A 26,427-nucleotide genomic window follows, 5' to 3' on the forward strand; every position below is an offset into this window, starting at 1 on the left:
TATTTTTTAACTGAAAATTCAATACTGGGACGAAAAAAAAATCATACGCCGCGAAACGGCCATGCTCAAAAATTACGTACCAGGCCCAAAAAGAATTATAAAGAATTTTTTGAAAAAGCAAAATGAAGATAAATTTGTCCTTTTAAAAACGCTGCTTCGAACGTTTGATTATCTTTATTTTTGAGAAATTTCGACTGGTATACTCGAACTTTTGGCCGGCAGTGTATACAGAAAATTTCATCTGGAAATGAGGTGATGGGCAATTGAACAATAATTAGTGGATTTTATATTTTATTGCTTATCAAAAAACATTTCACCTATATCCGTAAGTGATACACCTAAGTGTGCATTAATATAAATAAATAATTCGATGCTTAGGACGGTTTGATTGAATTGTTATCGGTGGAAATCATTTTGTACTTCTCGTCTTCGATAAACCATTCCCGATCATTCTCGACCCTGGTCTTCCAGTATTCTGAAAAAATAAAATACCGAAATTAAATAAATGTACGATCGATTTTTCACTATGAATGTATATTAATCACGCGTTGAATAGATTCACATTACTGTATACGCGTATGAGTATCAAAGCTTATCTGTAGTAATTAAGTGCCTCTTTGTCCCTCTATCAGTCAACAGAAGCATCGCGTCGGTATAATGATGCATGTTTTTATATTAATAGCGTCATAAGGTACACATTGTGATAAATTTTTTCTTCTCAATGTGACAATTCAGGTCATTACTTTGTCGCACGTAAAAACCAATTTTACTACTTTCCGTGCAAACAAAAAAGTACTACTTTATCAATTGCGTTTCGTGACCAGGAATTAGATGAATGACGATTCGTCGGTATTGGTTAAAATGATTTATTTAAATGTTGACGTTTCGACCAGGCTCGGTCGGTCACCTTCTGAATTATTTTCACAACCTCATGAATTAGATGGTGTGGATGTAGCAATATTTAGAGAAATAAAAATGTAAATAAAAAAAATTAAGACGTGAGGTCGAATCGAACTTATTTCCAGCAAGTAAATATATTAAAATAGGATAATGCACCTTATGAAATATTTCTTTATAATTTATCATCGCGAAACTGTATAGAACGACAAATAAACAAATTCGCGTCGCTCTGCTTGTTATTCGAGCATAAAACATGACACAATGATAAGAAATGGGCACAGTTTAATATGTATACAATCGTCAGTTCAGATAAAATAATTATGGCTGGTATTCTGTTTCGATTCTTGGCGTTAAAAAAATCATACCTTTGTCGCCTGATATGACCAATGATAGACAACATTATGCATATAAAATTACATATGTTAGATTTTAGAAAGTTGGGGTTTTTTTCAAGTTTTTATATCGTACTTCAGATACGCTGGGTCGTAAAATTTGGAAAAAAATTGCCATTACGTTTTTTGTCATGTACTTTCATACACAAAATTATCAAGCGAATCTGAGACATCGACGTAGAATTTTGAAAGTGATGTTATGGAGTCATATATATATGGGGCACTCCACGCGTATATATATAAATATATACGTGTGCAGAGATTTCAGTTGGGAGTGAAATGAAGTTTGATACCGTGGCACCAGGAAAGCAGTAAATTCTTATCGTAACTGAAACACTCCGCGGTCACCACATGATCCATGCAATATAATTAATACAGTACAAATCTTTCACAAAAATATCGTAATTACAAAAATAATTCTTCAACGGATATATATGATTGAGTATAATTATCAAATTATCAGGCACACAGGTAACAATGGAAGTCCGCTTCATATCAGGTTCCAAACATTTATTCTGAACCCTTGTGTAATTCATGAGATAGAAAAAAGACCGCTTACCAGTCAATTCTTTCACAGTGCCATCCGTGCCGCCGTATTCCAACGGTAATATGTTCGGTGATATTTTTTTATGCAGATTTTTCAAACCGCGAGTATGAACGTGAACTCTAGACTTCATTTTTGGGGTCATAAATTTCCTGAATACATTCAGTACGAAGTTGACGTAAACTGGAGCGTTGATAAATTCCATGGAGTTTGTTCGCATCGGATAACAACTTTGCCACGAATGAACCGCTCGCTTGATCACTGCTGGCGGTAATTGCAGAGCGTGTCCTAGCGTCACTGCATCAAGGTCAAATATCGCGAATACACCGTAGAGCGAAACCTCTTTGCTGTATCTCGATGCGAGTTCAAGAATCATCTTGCCAGCCTGAAAAACGTTGATTCAATGGAGCTTGTTGATTCCGCCTTAGGCAAGTCGGGCGAGTATTAATTGCTTCAAGACTCGAATAACAGATCTTGAAATCTGTTTAAAATCTTGTTCGAAGCGTACCTTGAACACGTTTGACTGTTTGTGCTTACTGGGATCGTGCACCGACGCTCGAATTATGACGACTAATCTTCCTTCGTGATCGAATTTTCTCAACGGTAAAAATACCCTGTCAAATTTAGTAGAAAAATTCAATACAAATCTCGTTTTGAACTTTCTATTTCGCTTCAATAGCAGTTACCCCATCTGGAACATTTCTTGAAGCTCAGGCAGCAACGGGTCTCTGTTGGCAAACCATTCGGGAACCGTTGCTCTCAGCTCGTGATAATTCCGAAACTTCATTTTCGCCTTCTTCATGTCGAATTTGCAGCCCCTCAGGAAACGCAGAATGTAAAAGTCATCTGCAAGAAATATCTAATGCGTGAATCCAAAGGCGGCCGCAATGCACGTAACAATTACTTCGTTTCGGTTTCTCTAAATAATCTAAATTCGCGCTGGTTTATTCACCGAAACAAGACTGATCACGTGCAGGCTATGTTTATATGATGGGTCATTGTTTCTGAATCTTCGGAACACTTTAATCTTACTCCTGCCAATTTAATTCTAATTTTATGTAAAAATAGTATTATACACATCACAATGGACGATTTTGGTTTTTTCAAATTTTTTGTCAACTTCTTGTTTCTTCAGAAAAGTGACATCGATTTTACGGATGATCGAAATCATGCCATTCTTCTTCTACTTTCATTTTCAAAAAAATCATCCGGGTTCTGAGTAAAATATCAATTTTGATGCTCAACGTAACGGAACCGTGTAAAAGTAGCATCAAAGTACACAAAGTCGTCTTTCGTCGTATGCGATCTATGTTTTCGGAAAACTTAACATTTCTTGTATATAAGTATAATATCTAAATGTGAGAAATCAATGGGTTTTCGGTAACGACAAAATAGGAAGAAGAAGAAAAAAACGCGTGACCTACGTACTATGGAGCACAAGTCATAGTTTCAGTGAGTATTTAGTAGTTTCAACTGACTATCAGATCAGTTTCCTGCAGAATTCTCGCTTCTCCTTTCTCGCGTGGTCGGCACACAACTGAGACAATATCTGTGGCGGAATAAGGGACTAATCAAAATTTGTCAAAATTGAACTTTACCTCTGCGATATGTATCATTTACAGATAAAATCATAATTAAATAAGTTACGGCGAAGTATAAAAGTGTTTCGTATTCGAAAAATGTTCCATACGTAATCTGTTTACAATGGCATTAATGCGAGTCAGTCATAATTTATCTCACCAGTGCGAGTATGCAAGTCTTTATTTTCTAATATCCACTGCCTCATTTCCGAGATATTTTTTTCCCGATCGTGCTCATGCTCATTTAAATTCAAGGCAGCGTATTCCCGCTCAGCATCGGTCAAGCTCCAATAATCGTCCGATTCGTTAGACATTTTACGTTAACTGAATGAGAAACCGCGTTTTAGATCCAATGGGATTCCAGCCTTGACGCGCACTGACTCTTTGAATACGCGTGCAGCTGTGTTTCATAAAGCTAAACGCACTGCTAAACCTGGCCACACTTCAGGCACTTTAAAGTACCGTCTGCCCCACTGCTTACTGTCGAGTCTCGTAAAAGGCAGCGACTGCAGCGCTGCCAACCCATGGCGTCCCTAACTAACTTCAGCGCGAAACTTTTATACATAGGTATATCTTAAAGTTGGCAAGTTGTGACATGAACAGACACTGTGGATACATGATTGAGCGGTTCTATGTTTTTTGTTAAAATTTTTTTTATTAATCACAATCAGTAAGTGGAAATACGAGTATTTGAACTCGATGCAACTGCTGCATCTAATTATCACATCCATGTGTCATGATAATTTTCAGTCTACTGCTGCTAACTCAGTTACTATATGTATAGCGCTCGTGTACTGTGTAACCTCTAAAAATGCGGTAGAATTTGCTGATAGGAATACCGATATCTTTGTACAGTTGCACTGCTGTCGCATCTAAGCCTTTATTATCCTTTGCCAGCAGTCGACATGCAATAACTCGTGCATTCCGCACTAATTAGGCTACTGCCCTATCAGATCTACTTGATTTGATCATACGGGAGCTTGTATGAGTTGACTTTCATTGATCGGAAAAATTCAAATTTACTGTCACGTTCTTAATAATATTTACTGATAAATTTGTTTTTCAAAAGTATGTAAGGTAGCTTGGCGACAAAAAACTAAAACCGACGAGAAACGTTTTCAAACTTTCGGAAAATCGTTTTTATTCGCTACGATTATTCATAATTTATTTAGTTATTGTTTTATGTTCTTTGAATCGGCTGTGCTACTGTGTACCGGGTTATTTCCGTGATGTGCCCCATAGGGACTCCTAATTACAGGCAAATCAAGGTACAAGTCCACTCTGAGCAGTTGCGCTGCTCTTTTGTTAGCACGCGGCTGATATCGCCGCGAAACTCGAGGCCGCTCGGAGTAAATGTGTACCCTGATTTGTCTATAATTAGGGATGTCTAGGGGGCTGGCGTACCAATAATTTGTGGTGTTTTTCGGTGATTTTCATTTTCAACATCATTTTCTCTGGTTTTTCATGTAGCCATGCCATTCTTTCTTCGGTGCAGTCTTGTTCTGTAAAAATTCATGAATTTGAATCGGTACAGTAAAAGAATTTCAATTCTATTCTCAGATATGGTGTTTTTTTTTTTTGGTACGATAACCGGTAATCAAATTTAAAACGCCCAGCTCCTAATTCTGTTTCCTATTTTTTACATTTAATGGTAGAGCAAACAAACTGAGTCAACGATTCTGACTTAAGTGAATTAATTGATTCTTAGTGTGTCATTTTGATTGGCAAATTCCTAATCTTCCATTCATGAAGTAAATCTATTTCTAATCAACTTAACCTTCCTTTAGCCGATAATACTATCTCTTGTTAATCAGAATTCGAAAATATTCGCTGTTCTACGGAATTGTAACAATGCAAATTTGTAAAGATTACTTCAATCATACGCTGCATCATTTTCTGCAGGTTGACAAACTGCAATCTCATTTGCTCGGTAGCATCGATCGGTTCCAGCGCAGTAGCTTCGTCTTTCGATTTATCTTCTTCTAATTTTGGTACTACCTGGTTATAAGTCTTTTGACAAAAGGTTTGAAACGCACACTCGAGCTCAAAACTAGCATCAAGTTCGTCCTCGACTAATTGCCGTAACTCCTCTTCGGCTTGCATAACCTGACATTTGATATTGCTCAAATTTTTTTCCAGATTTGTCACGACATTGAACAAACGTTGCTCTATCTCTGGAATAAGCACTCTGCCTTCGTCGTCGTAAACTTCGTTGTCTGTCAGGTGCCGAATGTTCTGCTGCTTACGAAGCTCTAATTTCGCACTTTCCATCTCATTTTTCATTCGCTTGTGCTGCAAAACCAAGTCCATCAGTACTTCTTGGCCAGCCTTTCTGGCCGCCTCCTTCTCCTTCAGTTTATTCTTCAGTTTCATTGCACTGTCATCTTCCTTGAGATAGCATTCGAATGCCTCATCTCTCTGCGGCGTCTATTAGGCAGGAAGATTTCTTTTTATCAAAGGTATTCTCTGACTGTGAGTACCAACCAGTACGTGATATCAGTCGTGGTTTGGTTCGGGTACCGTTTAATCCCTATTTTCGGCGACAAGGGCATCCGTCATATTTCAATATCTACGTGATGTATCACTATCCGTTTCCATTAACGTTATTACTCAGACAGCACAAAACGTACCGAATATCTCCAAGATGATGTTTAGAAAATGTCTTGACATCTTTCGGATGTAAGGATATTATTTCGAGATGAAAAACGGGTCGGAAGACATCTTCTAAACGTCTTTTTGGCAAGTTCAAGTTTTCTGCTGACTCGATAAATGGCAATTTATGTGATCGTATATCTCGCTGTCCTTCAGAAACATAGCTTGGACTTATCAAGTCTACTAAATGGACAAACAACAGCACCAATTCATCATATTTTAAGTACAGTAACTCAACCGTCTAATTACTTTTGAAACTACTGATGATCCCACCGGCCTGGAACAAGGCATAATCTCCATATCACATGGTTCCCCATATCTCTGAATCTTCATTAGTTTCACCACAGGTCCAAACGCAGGGATTACCCGTCCTGGCCCGATCGTTATTCCTGTTTGAACGGTCAAATTGATCAGAAAATGATCCATCTAAGGCAGGGATAGCCAACTTGATGAAGTCCGAGATCTACTGCTCAATATCCGGACTCAGTGCGATCTACCAATCTCAAATGTTTACCGGTCACGAAGGGAAAGGATGATTTAAGTCAAGTGATATTTGTTTGATTTCACTAAACTCTATTGGAAAATGCGGCGAACACAATACTTACTCAATTCAACGAAATAGTTGTGGCAACTTAATATAGAATTGAATGAAGCATTTGAATGATCATCCTGACCATCAATTTATTCAAAATGAGTTTCTTGTGATAATGTGAATTTCGTATAAAGAAAATGTGTGATTGAAATGACACATAATGATAAAACAGTTGGTCCGTCTAAATCGTTATTTAGAAAAAGAGAAGAAGCCGTTAAAAAAACTGCCGTCAACATTATTTACGCAAATGATGGTAAACTCGAACCGGATAAAAATAATACCAGAATCAGAACAATAGTTCAGTCGTTTCGAACGTTCTAATTTTGAAAAGTTTTCTCAAATCGTCGGTATTTTATTTTTATCATTCTAATTTTTTCAGAATCATGTCTATTGCGTAATAAGGAGGTTCCTTCATTCAAGTTATTCGCGCAAATAACATTACTGAAAGTTTATTGAGCGATTTTTTGTATCTTCCCAACTTTTGTTTCAGACGGTCCATTAATTAACTTTTTGCGGTAGTAGCTTTGCCGGCAACTCTGACTAATCTACGTTGTATACCTTGATCCTCTATTTCGCCAACTTTGTCAATCACAGTCTCATCTTCGCCAACTGAAGATGACGATGTCACCTTCGATAAACGTTCCCCAGTAGATTTCTTACGTCGTATTCTCCCAGTACCACTCGTTACTACAATCTAACAATCAGATCATCAATCTATTTAATATCAGTGATAATTAGCCAGACGGATTGGCAGGCGTGATCCATTTGCAGTTGATAATCTAATGCAAGCAACATAAATTAATGTGCGACCATCTTCTAGATAACAAATCGTACGAGAATACGTCTAAATGACGTACATCTTATGACTCACAAGGGGAGCACATGCATATGGGGTGACCGATGCTGATAAAATTTGAACTGCAGGTGAAACTCGAATCTCGCTTCACCAGTTCAAATTTTATCAAGAACGGTCACCCTGGATACCTGTACCCCCCCCCCCCCTGTCAGTTTTCGACGTCAAATTGGCGTCTTGTGTCTTAAAGACATTTTGTAGACTCGAACTTATTTTAGTTTCACGCTATCTGGCACGTATTTGGAATAGTTGAAACATTTCAATCACCTTGGACGGTTTAGTCAGCGACAAGGTGGAACCCTTTATATCTTTTGCAGCCAAATCGTAAGCATCTCGCGCTGCTTGCTCCAAGGCTACTTTGTGGTCTGCTTCAAGCCTGCAAACGTAGTGATTTTTTTGCTATTAAATGATGAGAATTTTCAAAGGGCAATTGGACATTGCTATCACCAACTTTGCAAACAACTCCTTGAACGTCTTAAGCAATATTTGAGACTGCGACAAACTCAAAAGCATCAAATCGTCCAAGCCACCATTTAGGAAGTCAATGGCATCCTGTTCGATTTGCTTTGCTCTCGCCGTCGACACGTTCCCCAATGGCTCCTGATGAAGGAGCATATTGTTCACGGCCAACTCCTTTTTCAAGCGAGCAAGGTTCTCTCGCAACTTCCCCACCTCGATGTCAGATTCTGGCATAACATCGTACCGGATCTTCTTTGGTTTCAACTTCTTCACGTTGCTGGCAAATCTCAACGTTGATAATGTCAAAATTAGATCTTCGTCGGTTACACGGATGTGTGCGATGAAACTGTTCATAATTGGACAAAAACTTTTAAGTTCGATGAATTTCACCTGCGGTGTAGATATAAGACTGATTACCGCAATAAAGAGCTTAGTTCGAATGCGTGACCCAAATATTTGAGCAAGTTGCTATTGTGCCGAGGGATGTTGGATCTGTTCGGGTTCCGCAAAGCGAGAATAAACTGTTCCAATTTTGCCTTGTCCAAATTTGCGTTGCAAATTTGCTCGGCTGATTTACGGCAACCCGAATTTCCAACAGAATCGAAACCGGCCATATCGACGATGTGAATCTGCAAAAATTTTTCTGATTACTCCTGACAGTTACGTCGTGCGATTCATCCCCCATTATCTTACTCTCGAATGTGTCGCCACTGCCCACGATGTAATCAAACTGGTGTTCGACACGTGAAATGTAAGGATGCTCGTGCCTTGGTGGGACGCATCGTACGTTTCTCCTTGTTCAATTGACTTGCGTGCTTCGCCTTCGAATATTTTCTTCAGAGTTTCATCTTCACTGTTCACGGGTACTGAAGTAACGTTCTGAATAAATTATGAAGTACTTTTAGACACGTTTCGGGTGAAATAGTCAATACTCCGAAAGAGCTCAACAGCGGTTAAACCTTCAAGGCCTCACGGATATTAAATTTTGCTCGGCCGTTTTTTCCAACCAGCAAATCCTTTACTTGATTTTTGTATATTTCTACGTAGCTCATGCGATATTCGATTGCATCGGAATATTTCCTATTCCGTTTCTCTTCAAGCATATCTGATAACATCCGTGCAATAATGCCTCTGTGCTGAAAAAATTAACATGCACGAATAAATTAAGGAATCTGAGAAAGCAACAAGGCATTACGGTATGTATGATTTTCAGATCACTTTAAAGTTAAGTTTTTTACTTCATAATTGTTTCTCAATCCAGCAGTTGTGAAGCTTTTTCCAGTGCCGGTTTGTCCGTAACTTACGAGAACGCTATTAGCCCCATCTAAAATGCTTAAGCGATGGAAAATTTTAACATGGTATTTATTCGTTACTGCAAATGAACGAGTATTCACTTTTTCAGCAAGTCTTTGGTGACGCTTTCATAAACTTCTTCTTGTGAGCAGTTGTAGAAGACTCGATCCGTTGCAAACCGCCAATAAACCGGGCTTTTGGATTTCACTACTCTGTCATACTTGATATCTTGCGAACAGCGTACGTACATGTCCTGTCAAAGTATTCATTTATTACATACGTCGGCACTGAAGTTACATGGACAAGTAAATAAATCCCGATTCTACAGCTTTTACTGTCTGACCGATCGAATCACCTTAGCAGTACTGTAGATATGACGACAAGATTGCATTTTTTATAATCCTCCTCACTCACCTTTCCGTTGTCATCAAGCTTCAGAAGAGATTCACAAATTTTCGTAAGAGGTAAAATTCTTACGAAAATTTTAACGTTTTTTACTTGTGCAGCTTCTTCCTCATCCATCATTTGATATCGTTATTACCTCAATTTCAGAGACTTATCTACTATGCATACATACACAATGGTACCAAATGAAAAAATAATTGCATGCAAAATACCCGAGATGCTTGAAATATTTTAAGTATCATTTAACCGCCGCAATTCAAAAATTGCAATTTCTTCAGTTTTCGGAAATTAAACATAATTGCAAGGTTAACTCAATTATTTCACATTATACCGTGAAGTAAGTATCGAATAACTTAATCGCAACATTGAAAACGGCCTCCTGGTTCTTTGCTTAATTTACTCGCTTGCTTTTACTCGGATTGGCAACTCCGCATGCACACCTGTACTCATATTCAACTCAATTCTCCAAGCAGGCGTCAAGTAAGGCTGGAACCGCTGGAACATACCGGACCTAAACGTGGAAACATGCCACTTCGGCGCCTACAGATAGGCAATACCGGAATACTATTTCGTTCGTGAGATGGAAAATTGTAACTCCGGCTGCCTATCTGCAGGCGCCGTGGTGACGTATTTCCTCTATACGCCGCCGCACAGCGCGTGCGCTTGGAAATTGTTTGGCGTGCGTGATTCTCGCGTGCAGTTGACGGAGTGAATTTGTGGCTGTTGCACGTGTACAGAAATTTGTTGGTTATTCATGAGAAATTTATACGGTTTTTGGTATTCTACAAATTGTAAGTAAGTATTCTTACCTCCTGAGCTCTATCTAAACAAACAGATAATTTTTTCAATGCCCACTACGCGGGCTTATTGTACTGTACAGTTAGGTTATGTTACACTTGTAATTTCTGAGGCTATTCCTTTTTTGCAATAATATGTGATAATATTATGGCCAATTTTCAACTCAGCAATGCGATCTAAACATACCTTTTGTGACTTTGTTTAAACAAAGAGATTGTGCTCCTTAGATTTCGACGCGTCGGCAATATTAACCTCTGTAGGCTCTTATTCTCCGTTTCTTTCAGCTTTTACTTTTAATAACAATCGTGATTAGATTCATGATTATAAATATCATATCCTCGGCATTATATATTTCGTCTCGTACCGAAATAATTATTTTAGTTACATCGGAAAATGGGTCCTATGTGATGATTGTAATAAAGTATCTTCTTACCGTCACGACTAATATTAATTTTATTTCCAGATTTAATTCACAATCATGGTGAAAGTAAAGAATAAGAAGCGTAATTTGGCTGAAACGACAGCCAAAAAACGTGACCAAAGTAAGAAGAAATCGTTGAATGCATTTGAGGTTCATATAAATAAAGAAAAACACAAGGTCTTGGGTCGGAAGAATAAGGCGGATCGTGGACTGCCTGGCGTTGCACGTGCAAAGGCAATAAACAAACGTAAAAATACTCTGCTCCACGAGTACAAAGTGAAGGACAAAAGTAATACGTTTGTAGACAGACGTATCGGTGAAAAAAATTCTGCCATGACCCAGGAAGATAAAGTGATGGCTAGGTTTGCTGCTGAGAAAATGAAGGCACACAAAAAAAAGAATATCTTTAATTTGAACGACGAGGAGCTACTCACGCACAGAGGTCAAACTTTGGCAGAAATTGAAAAATATGACGACCCAAGAAGTGATGACGACGAGTATAGCGATGAAGAAAATAAAACGGGAAAATTGGACAAAGACTTTGTAAGCGAAGCTCACTTCGGTGGTGGCCTTCTATCAAAATCTGACTCGTCGATGTCTAGGAAAGATTTAATAGAACAGTTGATAGCAGAGTCAAAGAAACGCAAAGCCGAAAAGCAAAAGGTACGGGAACAAACCTTGGACTTGACTGATAAACTTGATAGCGAATGGAAAGATCTTTTGCCTATCGTGAATGCTTCGAAAAAACGTGTAGAAGAACCCTATGAGAAAACAAAGGTCGACGATTATGATATCGCACTTAGAGAATTGAAATTTGAAGCCAGAGGCACGCCATCCGACAGACTTAAGTCTGAAGAAGAAATTGCCAAAGAAGAAAAAGAGAAACTTGAAACGTTGGAGGCTGACAGACTGGCAAGAATGAAAGGCTCTGCTGGAAATGCAGACAATGCAGCGAAGCACAAATCAGCCGATGATCTGGACGATGGATTTGTTGTAGAGGATATAAACGAAGAAGCACTTACTTATGGCGAAGATGGAGTAGTAAATGGTATCAGTAAAGAGAAAGATGATGAGAACCTTGAGGATAACAATGAAAATAAAAGTGTCGAGGAAAGCGAGAGCAGAGAGTCCTCGGAAGATGAAAATACAATGTCAGAAGACTTGATTAACGATTTAGCACATGTTCAAATGCTTGAGGAGAAAGTAAAAACAGATACAGAACTTGTGCCTAATAATGGAAATCAAATACAGCACAAATCTAAAGACCCTTATGACAATATTCCAGTTCTGAAGATATCTGATGATAATGAAGTTACTAAAGCTAAGGTTAATAAGCATCAAAGAATTTCTGATGATGCTGATCTCTTAAGGAAAAATGACAACCGAGCAGCTGCGAGTACAAAGATCTCGAAATCTCCGATTACTGTTGAATCATCAGGCAATGGTGTTGAGGATAAAAGTTCGGAATCCGACATTGAATCTGAAGCAGAGGAAAACTCAGATGACAATGATTCAGATGAGGACAACTTGTCTGATTTGAAAATGGATGAATCCTCAAGCGAAGAGGATACGCCATTGTTGATGAAAAATGTCAAATTCTCAACAAATGTAACCCAAAAAGTAATGCCATATTCGAAACCAACTTCTACTCCACTAAAATCAATACTGAAAACTGTAAATAATGAATCGAGTAAAGTAGAAAAACTCTCCGCAGAAGAAAGAACTGCACTAATCATAGCAGATCTTTTAAAAAGAAAAGAAATGATGGAAAAAGCTCGCGAAGAATTGCCTTACACCTATGCAGCACCAGAGAGCATCGAAGAATTGCAAAAACTGTTGCAGCATCAAAATGCCGATTATCAATCAGTTATTGTAGAAAGAATAATTAAATGCAATCATCAATCGCTGGCAGAAAGTAACAAAGAAAAATTAGCCAAGCTGTTTGCATATTTACTTCAACATGTGAATGAATGTATGATGAATGCTGAGGACAGAGATATAGGCAATTCTTTTCAAATATTCGATAGGTGTGTATTAAATGAATCTAGTGATATCAAACTTATAAAATACAGTTTAAAGAAGAAGTAATTCTGTATTTTGAGAACATGCATTTTTAATATAAATTTCGTAATGTTATAGACTGTGTCCACATCTCTATGATCTTACGCATGCGCTTCCAGGAAATGCTAAAACATGCATTCAGGAGATAATGAAAGAGAAACACGATACTTTCGAACTACACCGAAAGAAATATCCTGACCTAGACACTGTAAGCGATGAATGTCAAGCAAAAAATACGTATTTTACAAGTATTAAGTAATGTCATTCTAATATTTCTTCATTATGTACGTGTTTTTCAGCTGATTCTCTTCAAACTGGTGTCTCTTCTATTTCCAACTTCTGACTACAGGCATCCGGTTGTTACTCCAGCTATAGTATTTATGTCTCAAATATTAACGAGATGTCATGTCAGAAGTAGAAGTGACATTTCAAAAGGGCTATTCATCTGCACCCTTGTTTTGGAGGTAATAACACCCTTTATTTTTATTCCTTTCCTCTACACAGGATGTCGGTGAACTCTCAGATCACAGAAGAGTAAACCATTGAAATGATGGTTTGAACATTTTTTAAAGTAATCTACACTCCATTTTAATAAATGATGCATGTGATTTGCTTTTCATTTTCAGTACACTTTATTATCGAAACGATTTTCGCCATCAGTGATCAACTTTTTACGGGGAGTCATACATATGAGTACACCAAAGCCCTCTGTTCAAGTAATAAAAACAATTCCGCCGTTTAAATGTATAGGAGAATTGAGTAATCTGTTGGTCGTAGACACGGATCAGACAAAATTCAAAATTAATCCAGAATCAAATCTTATGCTGGCAACTGATTTGAATGAAAACGAAATCGATGACAATTTCAAGATCAGAACATTTGTAACTGCGGTGAATTTAGTCTCTGAGTTTAAAACTCAACTCGAAGAACTAGACGCAGCTTATCCAATATTTGAACCCATCATTAAACTTTTAAGCATAAATAAAATGAGTAATTATCCAGAAAATGTGAAACAGCGTGTCAGGTGCATTCTGAAAGATTTGAATACTTTGAAGGATAAAAAATTGGAATATATTACTCGTGAGAAAAAGAAACCAAAAGCTTTGAGGCTATATGAACCAAGGATAGAGACTGTGTAAGTACTTGAATCACGAATCACTTTTTATTATTCATTTCTCCTAAAAAAGGCTTTATTCTTATTTTTTTACGTGTCGAAAATGTTACGTACTTTCACAGATATGACGGAAGAAGACATAAACCAATGTCCAAAGAGAAAGCAGAGAGAGAAAAATTGTTGCACAAGTACAAAAGAGAAGTCAAAGGTGCAATACGAGAAGTCAGACGGGATACAGCGTTCTTGGCAAAAGTACAGATCAAACAACAAATTAAAAGGTGTGTTACCCAAACTGATTTTGAAACAAAAAAAAAGGAAAGCTGCATAAAATTTCCTACTATCTAGGTGAATTAATAATATCAATATCTAATACATCTCTAACCAATCGTATGAATTTTTCAGTGACCAAGATCGTAAACGAAAAGTTAAGGAAATTTTCGGCGATGCAGCACTTCAGCAGGGTGAGCTTAACAAAATTAAGAGGTCCAAATGAGGCTAATATGATTATTATTAGCTACAGGTATGGATTTATAGACGTGTCTACTACTATTCCTGAATGGAAAAACTATGGTACACAATTTTGGTACCATTGTATTTATTGAAACTTGTACATATAGTATAATAGAAGAAGCACTATTTTATAACTAAATTTCAAATAAACAACAAAATTCGAAATATCATCCGATAATTCGCACAACCATAATCTAAACATTGTATGTAATCTTGAGCTGAAATTGTTTGCGGTGTAAGAATAAACACCGTGTAATTACCAGATAATTATCTGAAGGAATATTTGTAAATAACGTTCGACTATGATTGGTGGTGACAAGACAAATCGATTCAGCTCCTCATTTTTTGAATAGGGTTCGCGAATGTTTAAAAATTGTCAATACCCTACCTATTGTAAAAATCACTGGTAAATGCTTACAATATTTTCGTTGATTCAGACGTTCACTTCGCAACATAAAAAGCTGACGGTGGTAACAATTTGAATTCGTTCTCTTTATTACAATCTTCATCTTGTGGTTTACTTGCAAACGAGATTTCGTCACCTAAATTCCTAAAATATGTAGGATTTTCTATTAGATACGTTTTTATTGAATCTGAATCTGATTTTGAACCATCAGGGGAAAGTGAATATGAAATTTCGTTAGAGCTCGTTATTTTTCTAGCTAAAACTTCACTAGCATTCAACCTCAACTTGCGAAATCTCATTAGATTATCCATCGAAAATTTTTGATCATTTCTTGATTTGCTTCTCAATTCAAACTGATTCGGAATCAATTGACCTGACAAGTGTTTGTACCCTTGGTTATTATCATTCAATCGAGAAGATAACACCCTTGTTTTTAATTTTGCGTCTTTGACAAAATATTCAGTCTTTGGGGTACGATCTCTCGGTATTTCTACCTTGCTGACGATAACTGGAATTTTATCGGAACAATGTCCAATGCCGAAACGTAATTTAATCTCGTCTTTCATAAAATCAGGTATCACAAAACGGGGAATAAAGTTACACGCATATATATTATCATTGTGTTTTGATTGCAGTATAGGTGTGTAACTTTCAAGATCGTTTCGACTGGTAGTTACTTGTGATTTAGTCTGAGATTTACAGAAAACAGTTTTATTCCACTTGTTGAAATACTTTCTCAACAATTCAAATTCGTGAGCGGAATTCATCGCAACATTATTTAAGTGTGTTTCATATCTTAATTCTGTGCTACTGAGAAAGAATTTAATCAAGTGTTGCAGACCCTCTTTAATAATTAATTTCTTGTGATACTCTCTGGCGTTATATATCTCTTGTTTCTCTGTTAAACGAACTTCAGTATAATATTTCCATACGATGAAATACTTGTAACTGATTTTCATTTCGTAAATTTTATCAGCCCACCTCTGATTCAGATGATTTTTCATCAGAGTTCCATATCTGATGTACCAAATCTTTAAACACTTTTTCAAGATGAAAACATTAATAATGTTGTTCAAATTGGTCTGGTGTTGACGCTTTGTTTTATGATTAAACAGAAACTTTTTCCATAAACAAAAGTATTTTCGTTTTAAATGAGATTGGTGGAATTCATGAGCATGAAACAGTTTACACTTTTCTTTTAGAAGCAACAATCTAGCCACTCTCCAGTGTTGAAAATATATTGTTTTAGCAATGAATTCAATTTTTTCTACTCTATCTTCCAAATAAGACAAACGAATTTTTTTGCTTCTCCTATAATTTACGTAGTGTTTCAAATGATCAAACGTTTTCGAGTATATCTTTTTTTGATAGTAAGATCTAGACACCGATCTTTTCCTGAAACTAGATTTTTTATGATTTACATATAGTTTCCATTGTAAAATCAATTTCAGTTTCAACTTGTTTTGTGCCCTTCGATTATATTCCTCAACTTTCTTATTCAATTCTTTCACCCGAAGACAATGCTCCCGCCAGTTTCCAAATACTCTATTTACAAGATTCTTTTTATAAAAGTTGTTGACCGTTTCTATCTTCTCCCGTTTTACTTTTTTTCTCTCTATATTCTAAAATACAAGAATTTATTACCAATAAATCATTAGAAATCAGACATGAATTCCGGTTCCAACAATATTTGCTTCATCATCCCGTTTTCATTGAATTTACAAAGTCACACCAGATTTACAATCTCCTTCAAACGTTGGACAGAAATCGTTGGACGTATTTTTATGAATTTACAACACGTTTTACAATCCATTCAGAAAACAATTACCTACCATTGATAGCATTTTAAAAGTTTTCCGCTGCAGCATTTCTAAATAATACTCGTTTGCTTCGTTCAATAAATTTTGCACCCGAATATTTTCATTGCAAAAATTAATCCAGGCAGTAAAACACTTGCCGACTATTTTCTTCTCATAATGTAGACTTGACATCAGATACTTTGCTTTCATAGATATTCTGTTATTATAAGATCTTATCCATCGTGAAATAGCATTCTGCAGTAAGGAGTCTTTAAAAAATTGGAGAGCCTGTGAAAAAAAATCAAAATATTATTTGATACAAAACGATAGAATTATTCCGCTTGAACAAAAATGTCAAATACTTTTTCTTCCAATAAGATGATTCGTCTTTTTTTATTGTAGGTCTTTTTCCACGTGTTCAAGAATTGCTTGCAGTAAAACGTTCTACACAAATCGAAAGCCTTTGCATTCAATGACTTTATTTTCTGTTGAAATATCTTATATTCGATCCACTTCGCTAGACATTTTCCAATAATATGCCGCTTGTAGAAAGACTTTGCCATTAAAATCTTATCCCTTAACTCGAAATCATTTTTTTCATCGATCATGATCGTCCATTTATTCCATACATTTAAAATCAACAATCTTTTGTAAAACAGCTTCAACTTTTGCATCGCCAATTTGGTATTTTTGCAACAGGTAACGTTGTTCGATAAAGCGTCTAAAATTTTTTGTTTCAATCTCATTGTGTAAAAAAAGTTTGCTTTGTGCTTCAGGGTTCTCCCTTGTAATTTGTGACGTACATAACGTCTCCATGTTTTTAACAATTTACGCTTGAGCATATCATCGTGAAATTTAGCTGCTACCATCATGCGTTGCTTTTCAATAATTTGTAATGTGGTCCTGAGAAGAATATGTTACATAAATTATTGACGTTTATACAATAACCAATATTTTTACATGAAATAACTGAAATCATGCGTAATTCTCGTTTCCAAAGAAAATTCTTGCTCAATTACTTATTCTTCCAGAATTGCAGCACCATTTTCAATAAATTGTCTTCGTACAGGTCTATGCAAATCTGAACGATTTCTCGTTTTGTACATTTATAACAAACGTACTTCCGCCAACGTGCAAAATAAAATCCGCTCACTTTGTATGTATAATAATTCTCTGCCTTGGATCTGAGACTTCTCTCATTTTTCTGGAAGTTGAAATATTGGCTGAACTCTCCCAATTAGGCAAACCTTGCTTTAGGAACTACAAGATCGCTCATCATTGAATGAATTAATTTGGACAGAATTCGTCAATTGTGTAATATAAACAAAAATAATAGGTGAGATTCAACATAAACTACACAAGCATTACATATACTTTGAAAAATGAAGGTGAAGAATTTTCTGATCAGTGTTTTGTAAACGTCATCCCGAAAACCAACAGTTGAGAGAACAGCACAATCAAGGTACGTAAATCAATGATAAAACATTCATCCACCTGTTGAAATACATACGATCTCCATCTTCTCATGTATTTTCGCATGAAAATAGATCTTCCAATTAAAATGGATTTCATTTCGAGTAAACTCTGCTTTATTTGCTCGTGAAAATAATCCGATAGTTTCAGTAATAACAGCAAAGTGTACATCGAGTAGTATAATTCTATTGCGTTGTGTCGTATAATCTTAAAATTTTTCCTTTTCTTTGCTATTGTTTTCCAACTAGACATTGTAGTTTTTAATAATCGTTCGTCGTAATTCCATCTTACGATATCTTTCTGTTTCTTAATCATCTTCGCCCTCACGGTGTAAGAGAGCCATTCACTGAATGTTTTCTTAGTTAATTTTCCCTTGTAAAAGACGTCGGCTTTATATATTAATCTGTGAATTTGTTTCACCTCGAACCAATGCGCCTTGAGCTTTTCGAAAGATCTTCGTAACATCTTCATACCGTAATATCGTCTGCACTCCGAGGGATGATATTTTCCAAAAACTTTACGTAAATAAATGTGTCCGTACTTCCTAGCGATAATCTTTTCCCTTATCGTCAATATTTTCAGCTTAATCAAATATTTCGGTAGCTTTGGCTTCAGTTTTCTACCACCATAGGTTGCGACATATTTTTCCGGTGCATAATAAATTATCGTTGTCATCTTAGCCAATGATGCTATTTTTCATCTGCAGATCTGCTTGTACCTGTATTTATTATTCAACCAACGTTTCAACCACGTCTAAACTCCGTCGTTCGTTAGTTCAACTTCTTCGTTTTAATGTCACAATGACACAAATATATTCTCTCAATATGCGACTAGAGTATTGTTCATTCACGAGCTGATTGCATTTAAGTTCACGTTTTCGTTTTCAAAATAAATAACACACTGTTGATATTTTGAAAACTGAGACGCACGGTTCTCGCGAGTTTTAAATTCGGAAACCCGCGACGATCGCGACGAAGTATCGAGACGTCAATGCGATCGAATTCACAAACTCGAAGTGGTACAATCTGCGTGTGAATTTCATATGTTGCTCAGTTCAATTCATCATCACTCGCCCTGGCCAAGGAGCCAAAGTACCAACCTTACTCAGAGAAATAATCATATCTTCTGAAATGACGAAACTTGGACACTTGTTTTCTCTGAGAAGATCACGAAATTTAGAGTGAACTTGGTTCATAATTATTATCTTGCACTTTGAGAACTTGAGGCTTTACATTTTTATCGTGAGTAAGCAAATAAGAGCTGCAACGTACGCCGATGCTGTCAGGTGAAAAACTCCTTCACTTTTATCCTTATAATCTTTATTTACATACATCATAAAGTCTTTGAACCCACGTCTTCAATTTTGCTGTTACCATCAAGAATTAACTGACAAAATTAACCTTGAACTATCTCCAAGAAAAAGTACCAAAAAAACTGCACCATAAAGTAAATGAAGTAACCTCACTTTTTCCTCAACACACTGAAGTGTATGTTAATTTTTTCTTCTACCTTTCAACGAAAAACCGCAAATTTTGATCCGCTAAATTTATTGGGATTAAATAACTTAAAAATTTCAAACTCTATGTAGACAACATCAAATTTTCAAAGTAAAAGTGACATTTCCTTGTAGCTAAAAGTGACGTCCAATAAACTTTATAAATTATTATATAAGTATTTCGTTGGATCAACACACAAAGCAAAGAAAAATATACCTCGAACCTTGTCATGTGATAACAATTATTGTAACGTAAAAAAGTTGCTCCCACTTTACATGATGTCAATCTTGTGGAATCGAATCAGACAATTGTTACGTTACCTACTGCAACTGTGCACTGTCGAATAGCTAATACGATTATTCTTACGAAATATTGTAAGGCTGATTACAGTTTTCCCAATATTTCATTTTTGTGTAAGCTTTTGTTTTTGATTATCCAATCAAAAGTCAATAATTGATTATGATAACCACGAGCATGGTTAACCTTCAGAGGGCCAGCATTTTTCGCTTGAAATTCAATATTTTTTAGAGGTGTGATTTATGTACATAGATAGTTAACAAATCTAGTGGAATTTTCAAGTTATCTGCTGAATCCTAAAAGAGCCAGGCCAGTCCTCTAAAGGGCAAATGTGTTTCCAATTTTACCTGATCAAAGTTACAAGTCACAAGAAAAATTATCACTTCTACTTCAGCACGTACTGTAAACAATTGTAAATAACTATGTGAATGCATCGATAACTCATGCTAAAATGATTCTCTCAAGCATATTTAGCTACGATACTTTTCCAGTTTTCAACACCAGTGAACAAGGCTTGATTGTCCTGAGCTTTTTTAATGAAACTTCCACAGTGTTCAAAATCTGTTATCTCATGAAAAATTAACATTTATTTTATTTCTCTAGGGCCAGCAATGCTAAGCATATTCTGAAAATAATCGTCTCGTTTATCACAATGTCTGATACTACCAGTCAATCCTCATCAGAGTTTGGCTTGGACAGCCAAGGCAGAGTGATTAGAGTTGACCCCGATCAAAGTCAGCCGATACTAAGACTTCCCAGTGTTGAGGAAACTTTACAAAGACTTGGAAATACTTTTAATTCTGGTCAATCGACAGCGGAACATTATAGCGGTAAGACATGATAGAGGGCTTGATAACAATATTTTACTCCTGTAGCTTTAATGAGAGTCAAGTTGTTCTGTTTATTACTATGCATTTTTTAGAATTATACTTGAAATTTCATTTTATTAACTGCTTACCTAATGAAGTTGGCATAAATCTACTATTGAATTTCAAATGTTGTTATTACCAAATACTACTTACTTACAAAATAGAAACATCAGATTCACTATGGAGAGGATCATCTCCCGAAGATGATACATCTAGAAACACATTACCAAATCTCACAGACACTGAACTATCTGTAGATGTTGCCGACGGATCATCAACCCCTAATGAAACATCAGAAACTGCAACAGCATTAACTTCAGAAGAAGAGTAAGACATGTTTTCATAATGTACGATACATTTTTTTTGAATGTCAGTGTCACAGTTTCATTTGGTAGATAATCATTTCAGGTAAAAGAAACTTTATACTGAAATCGTTATATATAAGAAAAATGTATAATTTTAGTAGAAAGTATTGTTGGGTTTGCTTTGCAACCGATGAAGATGACGCCACTGCATCATGGGTCAAGCCGTGTCATTGTAGAGGAACAACAAAATGGGTCCATCAAGGCTGTATACAACGCTGGGTTGATGTCAAGCAGAAAGGAAGAGCAGGCGAAGACGTTTCATGTCCGCAATGCAACACAGAGTATATCATCATATATCCAGACATGGGTAACGAAGTCATTTTAATACATCAAGAGCGTTTGAAAAGTTATAAATTGTTGAATGGAAACACAGGAGAATATCCTAGTACCTGTTAAGATATAACTATGTTTTACAGGTCCTTTGGTTGTTATGTTGGATACAATGGATAGCGTGATATTCCGCGTTTGTCCATTTATAGCAGCTGGTATAGTTGTCGGCTCAATTTACTGGACTGCTGTTACTTACGGTGCTGTTACTGTGATGCAAGTGGTTGGTCATAAAGATGGATTAACTATGATGGAGCAGGCAGATCCCCTTGTCTTGCTGGTCGGCTTGCCTACAATACCAATTATGCTGGTTCTTGGAAAAATGCTCAGGTGGGAAGATCAGGCTTTGAGTTTATTGAGAAGACACGCTTCCAAAGTGCCAATCCTCAGACACTTTTTGCCAAGCAGGTGCGTAGAAATCAATTCTGATTGTTTATGTTTTAATTTATTTTTTTTCAATCCGGAGTTGTGATGTACTCATTTTTTTTTTTTTCATCCAATATTCAGCTACATTGAGGATGAAAGACTGCAATCATCCGACGTCCCACCAATGAGTGATCCAGTATCTGCAACTAGAGTATTGTGTGGTGCACTTCTGCTTCCTACGATTGCTAGTATTTGCGGCAAAATCTTTTTTGAAAGCGTAAATTCTAATTTCCAGAGAACCTTGTTGGTATGCGTCCATTGCAATTTACTTGAGAATTTTTTCTTTGCTGTTTACCTGTAGGAACGTTTAGCTCATGAATAAATCTGTTGCAGGGCGGAATGGCGTTTATAACAATCAAAGGCGCGTTTAAAATATACCATAAACAACAGCAGTACGTTCGCCAATGTCAGAGACGAATTATGGATTACACGGACAGCAATATTGCATTATATCGAAGACATCAAAATGGCGAAAGTACGATCAGCTAAACTTTGACAATGAGCGAAGCCGTTCGATATACAATAACGAAGTTTTTAAATGAAGATTAGAAGCTTTCGTGTATGACCTGAGAGAGTGACAACAGAATTTACTGGGCTAATTGTAAGGGGGTGTTGAAGCGCCGTCCAAGTAAGCAAATCGTATTTTATACCCTTTTCCCCTCGAGTAATAAAATCGTTTCAAACTTTGGGAAATGATAGCGTCTGTAACCATGCTTGTGTAAATCATGGAGAAAGGTTCAGAAAATTGGCGGAAACACGATAAATATATTTACAGTCAACTCTCGCTCCCATACTTTTTTTATTTTTCCACAACTTTTCCGAATTTTTCTTACTGATCGCTAAGTTTGATTATGAAGTTGTTCATTTGCCGAAATTAGACACGATCTTATCGTTCCGGACAGGAAAACCGTGTGAAATACGTTTTGTTATCCTTGTTGAACGCTTGCAAAAAAGCATGTCAGGATACTGTCGGACACATTTAATTAGGCCTATCTCATCACCACTCTGAAATAAAAATTATATGTACGCTAAAGCAAAAGAAACAGAAGAAAACAATGTTAATTAGTAGAAAGAAAGTAGGGAATGGAGTTTCATGTAACACACAAAAAAAGTTTAAAAGCCTAAATTCTTTTTGAGCATTCTTCGTACTTTCATGACCGTGTAAAATGAAAAATGCCGGATAAAGATTGACACATTGCGTATGCATATTAGATTGGATACAGATTTCACATCTATCTTACTTCTGAGATCTGTATCTGAATATTAACGATGACACGATAATGACAAGTTGCATGCTGATATTATTTGAAGCTGCATAGAAAATTGACAAAATTGTATAAAACGCTTCCGAACTCGTTATTAAAATCGTAACTCCAGAACGCGGTATGATAGTTTTGGTATGCTTTTACAAAAAAAGTGAGGTTTAAAAGTGAATTGTACATTCTTTCTGCCAGACGAAGCTTTCACAAAAACTAAGTCATTTGTTCAAGGCATCTCGTATGTTCAAATCAACGATATAACGATATTCGTTCGGAATTACAATCTCATGAATGATTTTTTTTCGTATTTTACTTATGGATTTAAGATCCAAAGTGTCGGGAAAGGTTTGACATAATAAATATATTTTGTAAACGAATTTTATTTTATTAAATACTTGATTTAATGATCGTGTAGATAAGGCATAAAATAAATATTACATCCGAATACCCTAAACTCTTTTTATTCGCTGCTGGGAATAATTTGAAAATGAGTAATCACCAGTTAAACCAACAAGTCACCAAAACTCTACTACTAACATGGGTGTATAAAATTATATTAAAAAGAGAATAACAATTTTCTAAAAATTAGCTTAGACAAGGTTCAGGAACCATGTTGCCAAAATTTTTACTTATGATATGTCATATTTATATAGTACTTATCAAACAATTCAAGAATATTTTTTTCCGTTTTAATACTGTACAAACTAAAGAGTATCAACTAGTTAAGTACACGTCATTTATAGAATCATTTGTACGTTTAAACCTAATAGTATTGGTCCTTAAGTACTTTTGATTGCAATCACCCATTAATCATTGAACATAGTTATTGCTTTGGCTAACGCAACGACTTAGTTTTATTCACATTAATCAACTTAACAAGGTTAAAAGTGATGAAAATTATTTATCCATAGTTAAAATTATACATCTTAATGACTTCCTCAATCTAATATCGGCATGTATACAATTGAGTTGCAAAAACTACTCATTAGGAAGTACGTGAAAACAGATGCAGCCATTCTATAAAACAATTTGACACTAATTGTATCTCTTCGTTTTATGCTATGTTTCGAATCGCTACATAATCAAACGGTATCTGTTACTTAGATACATTTGTTTTATACTATGCATCAATTAAACTGAAAAATTTTATTGTGCAATTGGTATCATTACACGTTAAATTCACCACATACAATACATTTCTTTTGGTGTGATATTTAAAAAGTTATAGTAGAAGAAAATCAAATTCACTCAGTCCACATACACAAGGAGAGATATGATTCGATTTCCAAATTAACACTGGCCAGTAACTTTACACTATTTGTCCAAATACTTCAATAATGTACTACATAATTTGACTCTTTTTATAATCATATTGATGCCATTTTTCTTCAGTTTTACTTTGATTTTTAGTCAATGATTACAAGAATTTCTATATTTAAAACTAATATCGTATGGTAAGCGATATAAGAGTCAGTCTAAACTGCTTCTGGCTTCTAGAGATACAAGTAATGAAACTAAACTGAGATATTCCACACTGTTGTTAATCAATTCAGTTATTGAATATCAAGGCAACAAAGCAATTTTAGATCCAAAACTTACATTCATATGTATTATTTTTTTTTTTTTTTGAATCACCTTATCAGAGAGACAGATTCTAGACATGCTAATACATTATGGAGCAAAAGTTCTGAACTCAACGTCATGATTGAAACTGTATAAAAAAGGTTAAATTCATCGACTTTTTGCTTCAAGAGAATGGCAGAGAATTCTCAATTTATTCAGAATTATAAAAACTTTGGTTGGAAGAGCTAGTTAAAATAGAGTTTCTAATAAACTAGGTAAGAGAACAGAGTGTGAAAGATGTAAATTCTATCTTCAAAACTTCAATCTTGCGATAGTCAACATAGATTTGAAACATAAAGGAATCCATCTTAAACAATTTACCACAATTATCACAACACTGAAATCACCTTAGTTGAGGTCCCAAGTATTCTAAACTTATAGAAAAAAAATCTGGCGGACTTTCGCTGGGTACTAACTGCACCTTCTCTGACTTTTCTCCAGATTCTGTTGATCTGATACTTCCAGTTATTCTGAAAAATGTACATGGACGCATATTTCCATATTCTTCGCCGTCATACGGCGGGCTCAATATATCCAAAAACGCAGCAGGACCGTCGATGCAAGAGATTTGATGAAGATTTTTCTCTCTAGGTGTCAAGACACATGCGTCATCTGTGTCTTTGACCAACATTCCTGGATGCTTAATCGCGGTATAACCAGTGTTCGGTTCCATTATATGATCTCCGCTGATTTCAAGCGTAAAGCTGTCTATCTTCACAGTCCCAGCGATGACCTGTGTGTGTGAAAGAGAAATTAATTTAACTCTATAGAAAAATGATATAAGTTTTCCTTGATCGGAGACAAATATTTCTAGCTGCTCTCTGTTCATAACTCTTATTCAAATTTTGAGCACGTGTATAAATAGAACAAATTCCAACTTTGAAAATTTGTGGCAAATTGTAGTAGAGACTGCTGACATTCGGGGTTTTTATACTTATAAGAAAGAAAGAATTATCGTACCTTCAGCAAGCCGTGCATTCCTGGGTGATCATGCATTGGCATTGTTACACCTTGCTTCAATATAAATATCGCGATGGTAATGTCTTGATTTTCGAATATGTCAACAACGCACATGGGCGCTGACTGCATTTGAACAGATTCCAAAACATCACGATCCAATCTTACGTCAGCAGCTGTTACTTTGTTCATTAAACTCCGTAGTAGTTCAAAATTCTTTTGACAAAGTCTGTATCCCATGGAGTTACGACCTGCGAAAGTTTTCAACGCTTGTTTCCACAGTATCTCCATTCTTGACGCCATTTCTTGATCGATCAACTATTTTATTGTATACTTTCGTTTTCGTCTCTTATTTATTTATTTGTTTATCCACACAAGACTCCCAGTCGAGTTCCAGCGCCGCGGATCTTACGTTACGAATTTATTTTTTAGATAACCAAACGTACACCTGCGTCATAGATTTTAACTACATGTGAATACAACTCTCTTGAAATGCTCTTGAAACACCTTTATAGATACTAGACTATTGAGTAACCACATTCTATCGAAGAGAGCC

At 36.0% G+C, this 26,427-nt stretch overlaps 7 protein-coding genes across 18 annotated transcripts; 2 read left to right on the forward strand and 5 right to left on the reverse strand.

Moving 5' to 3' along the window:
• Positions 1–274: 274 nt before the first annotated feature.
• On the reverse strand, positions 275–3,884 carry LOC124186384 (retinol-binding protein pinta). Of its 2 annotated transcripts, XM_046578048.1 has the most exons (6): positions 3,577–3,716; positions 3,265–3,385; positions 2,523–2,682; positions 2,345–2,450; positions 1,852–2,221; positions 275–475 (listed from the first exon to the last, which is right to left on the reverse strand). In XM_046578048.1, the coding sequence occupies exons 3-6, from the start codon at positions 2,636–2,638 to the stop codon at positions 375–377; spliced, it is 693 nt and encodes a 230-aa protein (XP_046434004.1). In that variant the 5' UTR covers positions 2,639–2,682; positions 3,265–3,385; positions 3,577–3,716; the 3' UTR covers positions 275–374. The 2 variants fall into 2 exon arrangements, with proteins under 2 accessions (XP_046434004.1, XP_046433994.1); XM_046578038.1 differs by lacking the exon at positions 3,265–3,385 and having other exon boundaries at positions 3,577–3,884.
• Positions 3,885–4,249: 365 nt separating this feature from the next.
• LOC124174332 lies at positions 4,250–19,008 on the reverse strand. Of its 2 annotated transcripts, XM_046553373.1 has the most exons (5): positions 19,001–19,008; positions 11,898–11,906; positions 6,318–6,389; positions 5,289–5,843; positions 4,250–4,918 (listed from the first exon to the last, which is right to left on the reverse strand). In XM_046553373.1, exons 3-5 carry the CDS (start codon positions 6,366–6,368, stop codon positions 4,862–4,864), a joined length of 663 nt encoding a protein of 220 aa, XP_046409329.1. In that variant the 5' UTR covers positions 6,369–6,389; positions 11,898–11,906; positions 19,001–19,008; the 3' UTR covers positions 4,250–4,861. The 2 variants fall into 2 exon arrangements, with proteins under 2 accessions (XP_046409329.1, XP_046409328.1); XM_046553372.1 differs by having other exon boundaries at positions 4,911–5,843.
• LOC124187860 (kinesin-like protein KIF6) lies at positions 7,163–9,787 on the reverse strand. Its single transcript, XM_046580048.1, has 7 exons — positions 9,680–9,787; positions 8,980–9,108; positions 8,666–8,851; positions 8,390–8,601; positions 7,965–8,318; positions 7,781–7,889; positions 7,163–7,354 (listed from the first exon to the last, which is right to left on the reverse strand). The coding sequence occupies exons 1-7, from the start codon at positions 9,785–9,787 to the stop codon at positions 7,163–7,165; spliced, it is 1,290 nt and encodes a 429-aa protein (XP_046436004.1).
• Positions 10,333–14,744, forward strand: LOC124174325 (nucleolar protein 14). Of its 2 annotated transcripts, none has more exons than XM_046553352.1 (7): positions 10,333–10,461; positions 10,932–12,916; positions 13,029–13,158; positions 13,250–13,414; positions 13,577–14,085; positions 14,187–14,342; positions 14,467–14,744. In XM_046553352.1, the coding sequence occupies exons 2-7, from the start codon at positions 10,947–10,949 to the stop codon at positions 14,555–14,557; spliced, it is 3,021 nt and encodes a 1,006-aa protein (XP_046409308.1). In that variant the 5' UTR covers positions 10,333–10,461; positions 10,932–10,946; the 3' UTR covers positions 14,558–14,744. The 2 variants fall into 2 exon arrangements, with proteins under 2 accessions (XP_046409308.1, XP_046409307.1); XM_046553351.1 differs by having other exon boundaries at positions 10,341–10,465.
• On the reverse strand, positions 14,933–18,737 carry LOC124174326 (protein SFI1 homolog). 3 transcript variants are annotated; one of them, XM_046553354.1, is made up of 5 exons: positions 18,290–18,737; positions 17,799–17,983; positions 17,142–17,682; positions 16,813–17,067; positions 14,933–16,602 (listed from the first exon to the last, which is right to left on the reverse strand). In XM_046553354.1, the coding sequence occupies exons 1-5, from the start codon at positions 18,296–18,298 to the stop codon at positions 15,016–15,018; spliced, it is 2,577 nt and encodes an 858-aa protein (XP_046409310.1). In that variant the 5' UTR covers positions 18,299–18,737; the 3' UTR covers positions 14,933–15,015. The 3 variants fall into 3 exon arrangements, with proteins under 3 accessions (XP_046409310.1, XP_046409309.1, XP_046409311.1); XM_046553353.1 differs by having other exon boundaries at positions 18,274–18,737; XM_046553355.1 differs by lacking the exon at positions 18,290–18,737 and having other exon boundaries at positions 17,933–17,981.
• On the forward strand, positions 18,123–22,559 carry LOC124174329 (E3 ubiquitin-protein ligase MARCHF5-like). Of its 7 annotated transcripts, none has more exons than XM_046553367.1 (7): positions 18,123–18,241; positions 20,649–20,875; positions 21,079–21,241; positions 21,378–21,586; positions 21,696–22,014; positions 22,114–22,279; positions 22,366–22,559. In XM_046553367.1, the coding sequence occupies exons 2-7, from the start codon at positions 20,698–20,700 to the stop codon at positions 22,519–22,521; spliced, it is 1,191 nt and encodes a 396-aa protein (XP_046409323.1). In that variant the 5' UTR covers positions 18,123–18,241; positions 20,649–20,697; the 3' UTR covers positions 22,522–22,559. The 7 variants fall into 7 exon arrangements, with proteins under 7 accessions (XP_046409323.1, XP_046409324.1, XP_046409325.1 ...); XM_046553368.1 differs by lacking the exon at positions 18,123–18,241 and adding an exon at positions 19,272–19,537 and having other exon boundaries at positions 21,381–21,586; XM_046553369.1 differs by lacking the exon at positions 18,123–18,241 and adding an exon at positions 19,272–19,537 and having other exon boundaries at positions 21,172–21,241.
• Positions 22,560–22,846: 287 nt separating this feature from the next.
• On the reverse strand, positions 22,847–26,406 carry LOC124174331 (2-aminoethanethiol dioxygenase). Its single transcript, XM_046553371.1, has 2 exons — positions 25,875–26,406; positions 22,847–25,647 (listed from the first exon to the last, which is right to left on the reverse strand). Exons 1-2 carry the CDS (start codon positions 26,172–26,174, stop codon positions 25,258–25,260), a joined length of 690 nt encoding a protein of 229 aa, XP_046409327.1. The 5' UTR covers positions 26,175–26,406; the 3' UTR covers positions 22,847–25,257.
• Positions 26,407–26,427: the final 21 nt, after the last annotated feature.

Source organism: Neodiprion fabricii, chromosome 1, assembly GCF_021155785.1.
Source record: "Neodiprion fabricii isolate iyNeoFabr1 chromosome 1, iyNeoFabr1.1, whole genome shotgun sequence".
Lineage (NCBI taxonomy): Eukaryota > Metazoa > Arthropoda > Insecta > Hymenoptera > Diprionidae > Neodiprion > Neodiprion fabricii.